General features: G+C 47.5%; 2 protein-coding genes across 5 annotated transcripts in view; one reads left to right on the top strand and one right to left on the bottom strand.

The window, feature by feature from the left end:
- The first annotated feature begins 157 nt into the window (after positions 1-157).
- On the top strand, positions 158-8,314 carry TP53INP2 (tumor protein p53 inducible nuclear protein 2). 2 transcript variants are annotated; one of them, XM_012637681.1, is made up of 4 exons: positions 158-485; positions 3,419-3,592; positions 4,123-4,291; positions 4,845-8,314. In XM_012637681.1, the coding sequence occupies exons 2-4, from the start codon at positions 3,469-3,471 to the stop codon at positions 5,095-5,097; spliced, it is 546 nt and encodes a 181-aa protein (XP_012493135.1). In that variant the 5' UTR covers positions 158-485; positions 3,419-3,468; the 3' UTR covers positions 5,098-8,314. The 2 variants fall into 2 exon arrangements, with proteins under 2 accessions (XP_012493135.1, XP_012493136.1); XM_012637682.1 differs by having other exon boundaries at positions 4,003-4,291.
- Positions 8,315-9,221: 907 nt separating this feature from the next.
- Positions 9,222-14,953, bottom strand: part of NCOA6 (nuclear receptor coactivator 6) — a 58,912-nt gene continuing 53,180 nt past the window's right edge. For all 3 annotated transcript variants that reach the window (XM_012637677.1, XM_012637678.1, XM_012637679.1), the window contains one exon: positions 9,222-9,786. In XM_012637677.1, coding sequence (XP_012493131.1) covers positions 9,743-9,786 — 44 coding nt within the window. In that variant the 3' untranslated portion in view covers positions 9,222-9,742. The remainder of the gene's footprint in view (positions 9,787-14,953) is intronic.

Genomic DNA, 14,953 nt, shown 5'->3' with positions numbered 1-14,953 from the left:
GGAATCCCCTCCCTCCGTCTCCAGGCTCCGCCCCTCCAGGGACTAATTTAATAATATCCTCCTAATCCCTGATTTGTGTGCAGCGCTTTAGCTGACGTCACTCCCAGCATCAAAATGAGGGGCTTAGACCCCATTTCATGGACGGGGAAACTGAGGCCTAGAGAGGAGAAGTAGCTTACTAGAGGTCACACAGCCAACTAGAGTCCGGCTCACTGAGTGAGTACAGATGCGTTACCATGGTCTTATTCATAGTGGGAGCTCAATGCAAGTAGCAAGATACGTGTCCTCCTTGCACTGGGGAGGAGTCAGTGTCATCACGATTTAATAGGGCTCCTAGGGCTCCTCATTCCTGGACCCTTTTCCAGGGGATCTCTGGAGATCCGGTCCTCTTTCAAGGCCCGGACCCACTCTGCCCTCACTGTGTGCCTTGGAGACCCCAGAGTCCAATAAAATCACTGCCTCCCAGCTGTTTTGACCACAGAAAGGTGAGTCACTGGCCACCTCAGGGTGTCTTCAGGGCTGATGTTGGGGTGGAGGGTGGGACGAGGGTTCCCTCTATTGGCCCTTCATCACCTCCCCAACTCCCAGGGGTTGTCAGCTAGGAGGGCCGGCACCTGGCCTAGTGCTGGTGATTGCAAGGGTTCTGCTGCCCCCTCTCTGTTCACAGAGAGTGTGGGAGAAGGGGTAGGAGAAGAAGAGCTTCTAACTTTCCAAGTGAATGGGCCTAGAGGCTGGACCAGGAGCCCCATCCCAGCCCAGGTTTTGCTCAAGCAAGAGCTGGGAGTAGGGGTGGCTTAGGGCTTAAATGCTATTCTGGGCACAGCTGCTGTAGTTATTAAAGGGAATATTCGCCCTGGAGCAGATGTGGGAATGTGAGAACCAGGAAGCTGGCAAGGCTGGGAAAGGAAATCTGGGAGGCTCCCTCAGTGGTCAGGAGAGGGGGCAGGCATTGGCTGGCTGGTGCTGCTGTCACTCCTGGCCATCACTGCCTTGCTGTGTGACCTCAGGCGGGGAGCTTCTCCCTGGGAGCCTCTTACCTAAATCTGTCTGTAATTTGAGGAGGCCCAGTGCAGGCTCTGGTATAGAGTGGGTGCTCTGGTAAATGCATGGTGAATCTTGGTGCCAGGAGCCCCAGACCCTTTTGGAGCTGGGCAGAGGAGCAGTAACTAGATTAAGGCTTCTGTTTGACCTCCCTGTACCCCCTGCATCATTATATTCTTGGGAATTATTTGCTAAGGCTTTCCTGACTATGTGCACTCTGGACTGGATGCTCAGTGATCTGGGCCGAGGCCTGTCCTGCCACTATCTAGCCATGTATCTTTGGATAGACTTATGTCCTCTCTCTGATTATCAGATTATAAAATGGGCTTGGTGAATATGATGGTCCCTGAAACAGCTTTAAATATCCCTTTCATCTTCTTAATGAAATAGAAGGTTCTTGGAAAGAGGGTGTGCCTCATCAAGGTCCCAGTGTTCCCTTCCTTCAGGAGGGGCCAACCTTTCTGGATTTTTGATAACTGAGTCACTCATTCCCTGTGGCTACAGATGTGTTAGGATTGCCTTTGCTGGGTGTCTGGCAGGCATTGTGGATTGTGCTGGGCAGACACTAGTTGGAGGCCCAACCTTCATAATCCCTGGCTTCCCACCAGGGAAGCCAGCACCCAGCGAGCCAGCACCCAGTGGGCTTCCTTCTTGACCCCACTGTGAGTCTGAAAATGTGGAAATATTCCCAGAGTATGGAGGTTAGGTGATTCTGTGGCAAGTGTGAAAACATTTCCAGGGAACGGGAGACGTAGCAACAAGTATGGAAGTATCCCAGGTGGGTTAGCAGTAAGAGTAGAAATGCTTTCAGGGAGTGGAAATATCGACATTCCCAGGAGGTATGGAAGCACCCCTGGAGAATGGTGACAAGTGGCATAATAGCAAATCTATTGATCATCTTTAGGGGACAGGTGTGGAGGGTAAGTCTTTAGGTACAGCCTGAGGGCCTGGCCAGCAGTTCTCAGCCAAGGTCTAGACCTGAGGTAGGCTAGGGTGGGGAGAGGGGCAGAGGTAAAGTCACGAATTGGTGTCTCCATTCCTGGAGTAGGGGGCCTTTGCCTTCACCTTCATCCAGGGGAAGGTCTAGATGAGGGCTTGCTTGGGTCCAGGTCCAACTCTTACTGCTTGCTCATCCTTAAGGGCTCCTGGGATCTGACAGCTCCCTCCCTCATTATCACCTCCCACTGACCTGCTGTCTGCCTGGGGTCAGGGAACCTGATCTTCTTCCTCCCAGCCTGGAATGCTGCCCTTGAGCAGAAGCCTGGGAAAAGGAGGCCAGAGCGGGGAGGGCCTGCCTGCATAGGATCTTCAGCCTCATCTGATAGACACAACTGAGCCTTGCCCAATCACATGGTGAGATTGTAGCAGTCCTGTGGGATTTCTGCTAGCCAGTGCTTTTCAAACCACACAGGCTCCAGTAGTGGTTCTTAATCTCTGGAGTCAAGGACTGCTGTTTAGGAAATCATGGTGAAAACCAAGGTCTTTCATCCCAGAAAAATACATATGGACCATGGCCCTTGGTCACCAAGTTAAAAATGCCTACCAGACACCCAGCAAAGGCGATGGAGTATAGTGATTCTGAGTGCTGCCTCTGGAATCTGACTGCATGGGTTCAAATCCCACTTCTGTCTCTTACCAGCTATGAGACTTTAGGCAAGACACTTCACTTCTCTGAGCCTCAGTTTCTTCACCTGTCAAAGAGGATTATATCCACTTCCTATGGTGGTTGCGAGGATTACATGAGGTCATGTAGGTAAAGCCGCTTAGTATAGTGCCTGGCACATGAATGTTAGCTATGTTATTATTATGATAATAAAAGGCCACAATATAGGCAATTTGTTCCCTGTCTGGAGAAATCCTATTTACACTTCAAGGTCCAGCTTGGATGTCCAATTCTCTGGAGACCTTCCGTGACAGAGCCTGGTCATATATATCACTCATTCCATGTCCCTAAAGTACCCTGTAATAAGTAGTTTATTAATTTGTTGAGTGTTTACCATGTGCCCAGGCACTATTCTAAGCACTTTTTAAGTGTTTAGCTCATTTAATTTTTACTACAGCCTGAAAGATGATACTATTATGAGCTCCTTTAATTCTTATAAGGGCCCAGAGGAGGGGGTACTGTTATCATTGTCTTTTGACAGATGAGAAAACTAAGGCACAGATAAGTTAAATAATGTCCTCAAGTTAAACAGAAGATAGGAAAGCCTGGATTTGAATGCAGAAAGCACACACACCAAAGCTTCCCCACACATCCCTGTTGAACTCTTGTCACTGCTCAGGGTACTAGGGGTGATATCCTCTGTCCTCTGGTCTGGCTAAGGGTGGAGGTGGACTTCAGGCAGTGGTGGCTCTGACTCCTTCCTATGATTCCTAGGCTTTTGCACTGCCATAAGGCGCCCCCGTGAGGCCGCTTCACCCCCCACCATGTTCCAGCGCTTCACCAGCCTCTTCTTCGGCACCCCTCCGCCCCCCGAAGACCCAGACTGCCCCCGCGCCTTCGTCTCGGAGGAGGATGAAGTGGACGGCTGGCTCATCATTGACCTGCCCGGTGAGGCCTGAGTCGGGGGCCAGGATTCTGAGTCCTGGGCCTGTGGAATCATCCTAAGGGCAAATGGCGGAGCAGCGGAGGGAAGGGAGCAGCTAGGGGCTTGTGGAGTTCTCCCAAGCCTCCTGGGCAACGTGGGGCTGAGGCAGTTGATACTGGAGGTAGGAACAGGGCCCTTTCCCATGAAAGCTGGGCCGCCCTCTGGCAGCGCAGCGTCAGGGGCCACACCTTAGGCTCCCTAGGGCAGCAAGTCGAGACTCCTGGTCCGTGGGTGCCCCGTGGGCGCTGCGGGCGGGACTGCGGGTCTGACTAACGATGCCCTTTCTCTCCCCGCCCCCCTGTGTCCGGTGTGTGTGTGTCCCTCCCCGCTGCTCCCCCTCCTCTGCATGGCTCCCCCCTCCCGCGCCCCGTAGACAGCTACGCGGCTCCACCCAGCCCCGGGGCCGCCCCAGCCCCTGCGGGCCGCCCTCCGCCCGCGCCCTCCTTGATGGACGAGAGCTGGTTTGTTACCCCTCCCGCCTGTTTTACTGCAGAGGGGCCTGGACTCGGGCCCACGCGCCTCCAGAGCAGCCCCCTGGAGGACCTCCTCATCGAGCACCCCAGCATGTCCGTTTACGTCACCGGCAGCACCATAGTGCTGGAGCCTGGGTCCCCGTCCCCGCACCCGGATGCTGCCCTGCCTGACGGCGACCTTAGCGACGGGTGAGCGGGCCGGGGGCGGAACCTGGAGGCCGAGTGAGACCAATCTGGCAGGCCAGGGCGCTGGGGGAGTGAAGCCCGGAGCCCGCCCGGCACTTAAAGGGGGCTGCGGCTTCAAGAGCAGTGTCTTTGAGGCAAAGGGCGGGGCCTGCGGGCCGTGGGGCGAGGCTGGGGGCGGGCTTGAGCGCGAAGGGGCGGGGCTTCCCGGCCGGGCCGGGGCGGAGCTTGGGAGCCATGTGGCAGAGAGGCTTGGGGAGTGTTTAGGGCTTGAGGGACGAGGCCAGAGCGCCAAGGGAGTGGGCGTGTGCTGGTTTGTACAGAAGGCAAGGGCGGAGTTAGGGGCTGGGGTCAGTTTACTTGTCTCAGGGGGTAGAAACGAGGAGGCATCTCCGGGTTGGCTTGGGGTGAGGGTTGGCACCCACAGGAAGGGCGTCCCGCCTAGAGCACTGCGCTAAGGCGAGGGAGCGGACGACCCCGGGGGAGTTGGGGAGATGCCAGCACCCCCTGCCCCTGGCCGGCTTGTCTGGCCCTGACCGAGCCCGCTCTGTCCCTGCAGAGAGCTGGCGCCCGCCCGCCGCGAGCCCCGGGCCTTGCGCCACGCCGCTGCTCCTCTGCCGGCGCGGGCCGTGCTGCTGGACAAGGCGGCCCAGGTGCGGCGGTTGCAGCGGGCCCGGCAGCGGGCCGAGCGCCATGCGCTGAGCGCTAAGGTAGTGCAACGGCAGAACCGAGCCCGCGAGAGCCGTCCACGCCGGCCCAAGCACCAGGGCAGCTTTGTCTACCAGCCGTGCCAGCGCCAGTTCAACTACTGAGCGTCCGTCGGCCGCGCCACGAACGCCTCGCCGGCTCCGGATCCGCGTCTGGACCCTCCGCAGTAGCCAGTGTGCTGCTCGAGGGGCGGCCGCGCCTGCCTTGGGCTGGACACCACAACCTCCCCCCTTCTTAAAGTGTGCGAGGTTGGGTGATAGCCCTTCCTTCCGGACTCCCCCTATTACCCCAACTCTGATACTCTAATCTGCCTCTGGACCCCCTCCAGTCCCCTTCACCCTCGCTCCTTCTGGTCCCCATGCCCATCATCTAATCCTCCACCTCCCCCCCACTCCTGACCCTCCATCCTTTTTTCTCTGGCCCCCATTCCTGTCTGTCCCCTTCACCTTCTAGTCCTCTACTCTGGCCCGCTCCTATTTCTGAGAGCCTCTTCTAGTCCCTGATCTGGCTCATTCCACCTTCAACTGTCACCTTACATGATTCACCCGACCCCATGTTTGGCATTACACTCACTCCTGTTCCCTTATTATTCATTCCCAGTAATCCCCTCCCAAATGGAGGGAACCCTGAGCCCAGCTCTGACCAGGTACAACCTGTGAGGCCTGGGCCGCAGTCCTTGCCTTCCAGTAAGGGCTCAGGCTCAGGGTTTTGCTTTTAGTTTCCTCTTCCCTCTGCCCTGGGGGCTGGGCTCCTTGGAGCTGCTTAGGCCTGGAAAGGTAAAGTATGTAGAAGAGGACAGTGAGATGTGAGTTAGAGGGAGAAGGCGGAGGGAATTGAGGGAAAGAGGCAGCCTACTAGAGATGTAGACAGGACAGACAGTTTGAGAAGCTGTAGGGAGCAGGGCCCCATGGGAGCCTGCATTGTGCTTGTTTAGAGAAGCCAAGCCCTGCTCTCAGGCTGAAGCCTGGAGTCTACCCCCCACTTCCCTTTCCTATAATCCACTTCCCAAATCTCTTCCTGAAATCCACCCTTCTGCAGACCCCTGAGTCTTAAGGGCTTAGTTAGCACCTTGCCACTCTACCCTTGACATGCCACCCCAGAGTAGAAGCTAGGCAACCCTGCCATCCTGGCTATCTGTTCACATGTCCAAGGTGCTAGAACTAGCTTAGGAGAGATGCAGGCCAGAGGGCTTCTAGGCAGAAAGGGCACACACCCCAGGTAAGAATGCAGAAGAATGATGCTAGAGAGGACACTGTGGGGTGAAGCCATCCCAAGACTGACAGCTCAGCCTTCATCTTGCCTCTGGCCTTGTATTTCACCCTGCTCAATATGGCTAATAAACACTCCTGAGTAGGAGGCCAGGAGCCCCACAATCCCCAAATTGTCCCCATCTAGGTTCAGGGCCTTCAGGGGGCCTCTTCTCATTTTCTCCCAAAGGGCTCTTTCTTGCTAGGCTGTGAGGGAGAAGTGGATGCCCTATGGTCCCCTTCCCCTTCTCCTCCATTAAGTATGTAGAGGAGGGAACCTGAATCCCTGGGTAAGATGAGGGGACGGGGCAGTCAGCTTTTCCCTTCTCCTGGTGGGATTGAATTTTTGGGCTCAGACACCAGCAACAGCCTCTTGGGATGCCCCAAGTTGCTTCCTATTTTCTCTTTCTAGCTGTCCTTATCCAGTGTGTGCTCTCCTCCTTGAAACTTTTAAGGTTTCCTGTTACATACTAACATAGGTCTTCCCCCTCACCTCAATTCTAGGTTTCTGGGCCTCACAGCCAAGCTGGGGCTTGGAGAAAACTCTGCATTCCCATGAGGGCAAAGACATCTGCCCTCCCTGACTCTATAGCTCCAGGCATCATCATGTGGGATATGTGGGGAAGGGATGGGGTATCCCCATGGATGCTGGGATGAGGTTGGAGGAAGACCTGTTGGGTTCTCCTATCCCAGGGAATAAGCTAAATTGATACTAAAAACAGATCAAAGTCCCCATCCCAGTCTACTAGGGCCCTAGTAGTTGACAACCTTGTTCTGCTCCCCAAATTCTTGTTACAATTTTTGTTACAACCTAGTCACTTTTATTCTTCTAGCTACCCATTGGGCACTTCACAGCCAGCCTAGCTAGGGTCTTTGGCACTTCCAAGAGCTGAAATTCCCTCCAGCTCTTCTTACCTACTCCTCACTGCCAGCTGGGGCCTAGGCTTAGTCCTAGCCAGTGCCCATGATCCTTCTGGTGAGGAAAGAGTTTAAGTTATAGGGCATTTGGCTCAAATATCAAAAGGCCCTGCCCTTACCTGTATTTCTGGAGGCTCCTGTAGTTCTAGAACCCTCCAAACCTCTCACCTGGCTGGTTGCAAGGCTCTTATTTTTTTGTACTTTCCTATAGATTCTGTAGCATTTGAATGTGGCAATATTTTAATTGTGTATAGATTTCTAAGAACCAACACTACCCAGTCTCCTGCTAGTCTGACTCCTGAAGCATCAGACCTGTATTGACTTGTGTATGTGCCTTTCACCTTGAGCATGCTTCAGGATTTTTTTTTTTTAACTACAGAACTTGAATACATGAGGGAACCAGAATTCACAAAGTCCTATGCAACCTTAGACAGGAGGGGATTAGAGAGTCTGTCTTAACTGATGTTTTCAGAGACCCTGGAGAGTTTGTACCAGTTTGTATTAATGTCAATATTACCAGCACTTTGCCAAAACTAAGTATGTCAGAGGGACCCATTTCTAGAGTGAGTCTCAGTTACATCAAAGAGTGACTTCCAGTTATTACCTAGTAAGTCTGAGTGGTTCCTTCAAGTTGGGTGTCACTTTCCAGCCTTTGCCAGTCTAGCCCCAGCAGGGCATTACGTGTGTATGAATGCAGTTTGGTGCTGTTTTAGAGTATGCCTGCTCCCCAGTCCCCTGCCTGGAACCCTCTGGTCAACTTGCTCTGACCCACATGTCTTAGGTGCAACAGGGACCCCACCAGAGCTCTTGGATGCCTCCCTAGATCTGTGTGGCTTACATGAGGGGACTGAATGCAGACACACCATAGCCCACTTCTAATACTTTTCCTCTTGCCCTGCCACCTAATTCCAAATGGAACCAACAAGTTGAGTGCATCCCTGTCGGGTGTTTTGTGTTGAGAGTGGGTGAAATAGGGAGACTTTGGCTGACCATGTTGTGCTACGTCAACAGACTCAAGAAAATAACCACCTCAACCTGGTTATGTAGCATGCCTGTGTATGTGTGTAACAGGATTCTGATTGTTAGACTGTAATGCTATTCCTCTATGGGAGAAAAAAATTAATATAAAGAAAAATAAAAATTTATTTAAAGCACATTATGCTTTCTGCCTGAGTTGAGCTAAAGTATGAGAAGCACTTTCTCAAGCACAGTAGTGGCACAGTGTATTATTATTAAGCTGTCTTTGGCTCTGGGGTGTGTGTCATGTGGGAGAGGAAGAGGATAGATAAGCTTGCTGGGTATAGAGCCAGACAACGAGGGGTCTGACTCAGTTACTTTTAGATCATCATTATAATGCAAGATATATACATGAAGACAGTTGAAATAGAGATGAGAATAAGAGCATGTTAGAGAATCACCAACTCATCCTTTTGGTCTCAGGTGTTGGGTTACGGCAAGAGCAAGGAGGGAAAGGGATACCTAGGAGAGATAGTAGAAGGCTAGACCCAGGGTGAGACAAGGACAGGACCCCAAGTATTGGAGTCTCCTGAAGGTTGGGGGTGGGGTAGGGGCAGAAGCAGTCAGCTTTGGGTACTATACACATTTTGAAGTAAGAATTGAGCCAGGAAAGGGAAAAACCTGGGCACGTTCATGAAAAAATACCATCTGAGTTGCCAATAGCTTCCTGCCCTAGAAAATCCTGGGTGGCTTTTGATCTTCTTTCAGTTGGTTCTGTTATTTGCAACCAAATGAAATTTGACCAACGTATGTCAAAGTACCTATTACAATGCTGAACAGGCTAGTTTCTTCAAAGCCCAGGAGTTGAGTGAGCAAGTATGTGCATTTCCTTCAACTTGCTAGGTGGGCATCTCAGGTGTAGAGGACAAGATGGGAGTTTAATTTATAAAGAAGGCTGGGTCCAAGGGCAACATAGGTAACCTAAACATCTGTACCCCCATAATATGCTGAAATTAAAAAAAAAAAAAAAAGGCTGGGTCTACCATTTATGGTCCAAGAAAGAGCTTGCTTACCCAATAATCCCTTACCAATAACATACCTTTATGTTCTATGACAATGACATTTATTTAACACATTCAGTATTTCACATTATACAAACCCTTAGATTCTCTTTATTCACTGGTCCATTTCTACAACAAATACATCCAAAACACTATATAATAAAATTATTTACAACATTTCCAAATGAGAAGATTGCTTTTGCCCCTACCACTGCTATTCACACACAGTACTTCCACAGCACAATACATCATTAGAAGATCTAAAAATGCTCACCCTGTACTCTAGGCTGCTTAGGAAATGTAAAAACTAGTAACATTTATAATGGCAATAGCTCCTCTCAATACATGACAACATTTTAGAAATCTTGAACTTCATCTTGCAACACCGAAGGGCTCAACAACCCTGCTTTCCCCATTGTACTTTATGAAACAGGTTGCAGGGACTAGGAAAAGGGCCACATTATTAAAATGACTGTACAGAAATGGATTTTAAAAAGTCACAGCTCAAAATTGCTCTTTGTAAAATTCACACACATTTACAAGTATCAAGTCGCCGTCCAGCTTGTTTACTTGGATTTTCTTCGCTTGGATTGCACCGCACTGGTTATGTCTGTGGGGGGAAAGGAAGGACATGTTCAGCTGAGGCAACTCTTCACCGTAGTGCCCTTTAGGCAGTCCACAACAACCAGCTGACTCGAGTGGAGCCCCACTAGACTCTGATTCAGTCAGGGGCCCTTGAGGGGAGAGAGTCACTGGCTTTGCTTAATGATTTATGGGGGAAGAGTGTGGGGCCCTGCATACTAGGGCCTGGCAACTGGGAAAATGTGATATAGGTGGTGGGAGATGAAACACACACACACACAAACACACACAGCTGGCTAGAGAAAGTGGCAGGGTGGGGAGAGCCTTTTTAGCTATGCAATTAACCCCATAATCTTCCTTACCAGTTCCCATCTCCCAGTGAAGTGTGGATAGACAGTGCTTTTGGTGAGAAATCAATGAATGATGTCACAAGCAAGTGAGTAAATTGTGCGAGAATGCAAAATACCAGTCTTTGGATCCCCTTGGGAGCCAAGCCACTGTTTTGCAGTAAGGAATTCTTTGACCATGGACCTTGTCAACAAATGCCTACTGTGGCCTAGCCAGTTATATCAAGGCTGTGGATACATACAGATATGGAAGTAATTCAGAACTAGCAACAGCCTGCTCTGAGCCCAGGTGAGCCTGAGGGATTCATGGACGAGGTGGGAGTGATTTATACACAGGATAACAGTGACATAATACGAAATGACTGTGTTTTAATTCTTTTAATTTCTCTTGTACTATCAGTGTCTTAAATGAAGCAACTTCATCTTATCCCAGATTTAAACCATATTTCTCAAAAATTTTTCCATACAAAGTTCTTCTATGGCAGAGTACAGTGAATAGTTTGAAGCTTTCCAAATGTTTTAGATTGTAGAGCCACTGCCTAAAATCTCATATTCGCTTCATTTTTGTTTAAAAAAATTTTTTACATTTCCAAATATGGAAATTTTAAATTTACATGTAAAAATGTTTTTGTTACATGGATAGCTTTCATAATGCTTGAATCAGGGCTGTAAGTGTGCCCATCACCCAAATAGCATTCACTGTACCCGTTAGGTAGGTTTCTCATATTCACTTTAAAAGGCCACCCTTATTTTGTGCTGCTACATGGCAGATGTTTTGGTTTTAATATGAAAATAATGTTTTAAAATTCATTCTCATCAAGGAGGAAAAAATGTTTCTATCTAATACATTAATACAAAAGATGAATCAGATTTATCCATTTCTGGAAACTAAGCCGAATTTTCTGATGCTGCATATTAGGTTCAGTGTTCTAAACAACTTTTCTTCTTTTGTTTCATATTTTAAGAACACAGACTCTCATGTAGATGCCAAAAGCAAAAATTTTACTGCTCTGTTAGCTAGAGTAACTGCTACGAAGTGAGGCTTTCCAAGAGGTGACCTGTGGAATATTTTTAGACTTCTGTTGGTGGAAATTTCAGTATGTATATCTTCTTGGTGGGACGTCATGAGGCTTGTGCCACGTGGTAAAATCAGTCTCTCTGATTGACTTAACTGTCTTTTATTAATCAGAGGACAGTTAATCTAATGGGATGTTGATTATGGTGTTCTTTATTTTAATTCATGTAAATGAACTAATTCTCACACAGCCACACAACTCCTTATAATCAATTCTTTATGCCCAAGTCTCAAGCTTCATTTTCACTATAGCAAATTTGTCATTTGCAGTAAAGATATGCAGGGTTTTGTCTTGACAGTGTTCATTCTTAGAAAATTATCCATTAATTAGGTCAACTTTGGAAGCCTCTCCTTTGTTATGATTTGAAGGATCAAGTGGTGTGTCTGAGAAACACATGTACGGCTGGGAAAAGAGGTGGGGAGCAAGGGTAAGGAGCCTCAGGCTGCCCCCCCTTCCTTGTTTCCATCTGTCACTGCTCTAAAGCACCCAATGAACTGGCAGGCTGCCTCCGAGGATGAATCAATGAGTGGGGCCATGAGTAAACAAGCGATTTGTGCTAGAAACTGCAAAAAACTGTCATCTTTTGGAGACTAGGGGGAAGGGAGGAGTGGTGGTAAAGGGTGTATTTTTATACTTCATGAGGGAAAAAACTGTTTTAAACTGAGTTTGAAGTCTTTATCACCTTCCCTAGATAAATCTAGTCACATAGAGCAAAGTCACTTTCCATGTCTTTATAAATGTCTGAAAAGATGAGTTTTTTTGTTTTTGTAGTTAATTTTATACTCCCTCCAAAATGTTACCAGCTTTACCTCTCCATTGAATACAATAAGAGAATCTAGAGGCAAACTTTAAGGTAAGGAATCCTAGGAAGTGATGTAGTGGCTAATGATATAGTCAGGGTGTGCACTAGGCTTGATCAGCACACTGCTCCTAAAACTGCCTGGCCCTGGCCTATCTGCCAGTCCCCCACAATCAATACCATACTGCAAAAAGAAAAAGAAAACACATACATTGTTGAAAATTTCTTCGGGTTTTTAACCATCAAGAATTTTACAAAATTAGTATCTCCTCGCAGATACACAAATATTTCAGAGTCTAGTAGTGCGCTCAGATAATTTGTATTCCTGTTTTAGAACAAACTAGATGATAAAGCACTGGGTCAATAACAGGCTTTTAGGTGATTGTCCATATATGTCATTGGGCAACATTTAAATTTGTAATTTGAGGAGGGGATTTGTTTTTCATCCTAGTTGCCTTGTTTTGATCTTCAGCAAATTTGGCCAAATCTACAGAACAAGGTTCTGTTCAATCCTGCAGTATGTGGGCTCTATGGTCCAAGGAGTTTTAGATATTGACTTTGACCTTGCTCACTTTATTCTGCTTTTCACTATACTATTTCTAGCCAAGACTTCTAATTAATTGTAAAAAATTCTGGAAATTTTCCTTCAAAATTTGCATGGTTGGTTTCTAAAGGATGCTACACGAGTACAATTTCAGGTAGTTAATGTTTAGGATTTTCTCCCATAAGATGTATCAATTTATGCTCATTTGCATTTCCACAATAACAACATTTCTGTTTTAATTAAGTATATCTGCATATCCTGTGTTTTGTTAGATTGTGGCTTCTCAAGTCACTGGCTGTGGGTAGGGTAAAGATATCACCTACTTTGCTGTCAGAGACACCTTAGGGTGTCCCAGGGACACCCACACCTGCTGATGATTACAGGTTACTATGAACTTCCCTCATATTAATGTGTTTTCCCTGGTTTCAAACTTATGTTTTGAACTTCATGTTTTTAACTACTGATCTTTTTTCCTAGTTGAAAATATAATACAAAATCTATTATAAATAGAAGAGTAAATAATGAATGACAAAGGAAACTAGAAAAATCATTTCTGTGTTAATGGTGAATTGACCATGTCAGGAAGCAGAACTACTCATTAGCATGTTTATAAACAACACACCTGATCAAGTACAATTTTAAAAAGTTGTTCACTGATTTGTGGTAGCCAATTTTTGTGTTTGTAATTAAAGGTTGGGGAGAAAACCCAGTCAACCCAAAACAAAAAAACAGTAGATCAGACATGACCAAATAACCATGTGGGCCTTCCTGGACTTGCCCAGAAATCATCCACCGGACCTCCTCCATCTGACAGTCTAGCAGGCCCTGGCCAGCATGATGTAAGCAAGCTCTGCTCTCACAGCAGGAGCATGAATAATGTCACTGGTTCCCCAACAATACAAAAGTACCAACCCTTCTCATTATAAACTGCTTATAATATTTCACAGCTTTCAAGATTTTCATTAAAAAATGCTTTTGATTTTGTTTGCATATATATGACCAAAATTTTTTAGATGCAAAAAGGAAAAGCCCTTTTTTTCTCAAAACCTTAAAAGGTACTGATTTTGCAGTAAGACACTTCATGTTTCAGGTATCTAGCACTATGTATGTCTCCAAGTTTCTGATTCATAAATTTTAGAAACCAGCTTGATATTCTGTGACCACTTTCTGTGTATGGGTTCAAATGCAATCACAGTAAATTATTTTATGACTTAGTTCACATTTTTGGAAACAACATAGCAGGCCAAATAATATGCATATTTATTCTGTAAGTTGGATCTGAGAGCTTTAACACCTAAAAACCAAAAGAGCTATAGTACTCATTTCTTTCTTTCTTTTTTTTTTTTTTGAGACAGAGTCTTGCTCTGTTGCCCTGGCTAGAGTGCAGTGGCACAACATAGCTCACTGCAACTTCCAACTCCTGGGTTCAAGCAATTCTTCTCCACAGCCTCCAGAATAGCTGGGACTATAGTGCACACCACTGTGCCCAGCTAATTTTTTCTATTTTTTAGTAGAGATGGAGTCTTGCTCTTGCTCGGGCTGGTCTCGAACTCCTGACCTCAAGTGATCCTCCTGCCTCAGCCTCCCAGAGTGCTAGGATTACAGGCGCAAGCCATGGCACCCAGCCTCATTTCTGATTTAAAAGGTAACTGTGATTACTATGATACATATTTTTTGGTTTTCTTCTAGGGTTTCTGGCTCACAGATCCTATAACCCTTCTAATTTCCTAAATGACTAGAGCAATCTTTTATTAAAATATTTGGTTGTTTGTCCTTGATTCCTGAAATCATTCTGAGTTGAGTTGATCACCAGTGGCCAATGATTTATCAATGAATCCTCGATAAAAATCCAAAAAGACTTGAGTTCAGGGGTCTTCTAGGAAGGTGAACACATCCACATGCTGGGAGAGTGGTGCAGCCCAACTCTACCACAGGAAGCTCCTGTGGTTGGGGCCCTTGTAGACCTCACCCTATGTTTCTCTTCATTTGTGTCCTTAAAAAATCCTTTATAATAAATTGGTAAACGTGTTTTCCTTAGTTCTGTGAACCACTTTAGCAAATTAATCAAACCCGAGGAGGGGATCATGGAAACCCCGATTTTTAGCCAGTTGGTGAGAAGCACACATAAAACAACCTGGAGCTTGAAAATGGCATTGGAAGTGGGGTGCAGTCTTGTGGGACTAAGTTCCCAACCTGCAGGATCTGATGCTATCTCCAGGTAGTGTCAGAAGGACACCCAGCTGGTATTTGCTGCAGAACTAATTGGCTGCTTGATGTGTGGGGAAAAACCACCACACATCTGGTGTCAGAAGCATGTTGTAAGAGTATAGTAGGAGAGGCCGGGCGCGGTGGCTCACGCCTGTAATCCTAGCTCTCTGGGAGGCCGAGGCGGGCGGATTGTTTGAGCTCAGGAGTTCGAAACCAGCCTG

This window comes from Propithecus coquereli, unplaced genomic scaffold (genome assembly GCF_000956105.1).
Source record: "Propithecus coquereli isolate 6110/MARCELLA unplaced genomic scaffold, Pcoq_1.0 Scaffold122, whole genome shotgun sequence".
NCBI lineage: Eukaryota > Metazoa > Chordata > Mammalia > Primates > Indriidae > Propithecus > Propithecus coquereli.
This window is presented reverse-complemented; position numbering and strand designations above follow the sequence as displayed.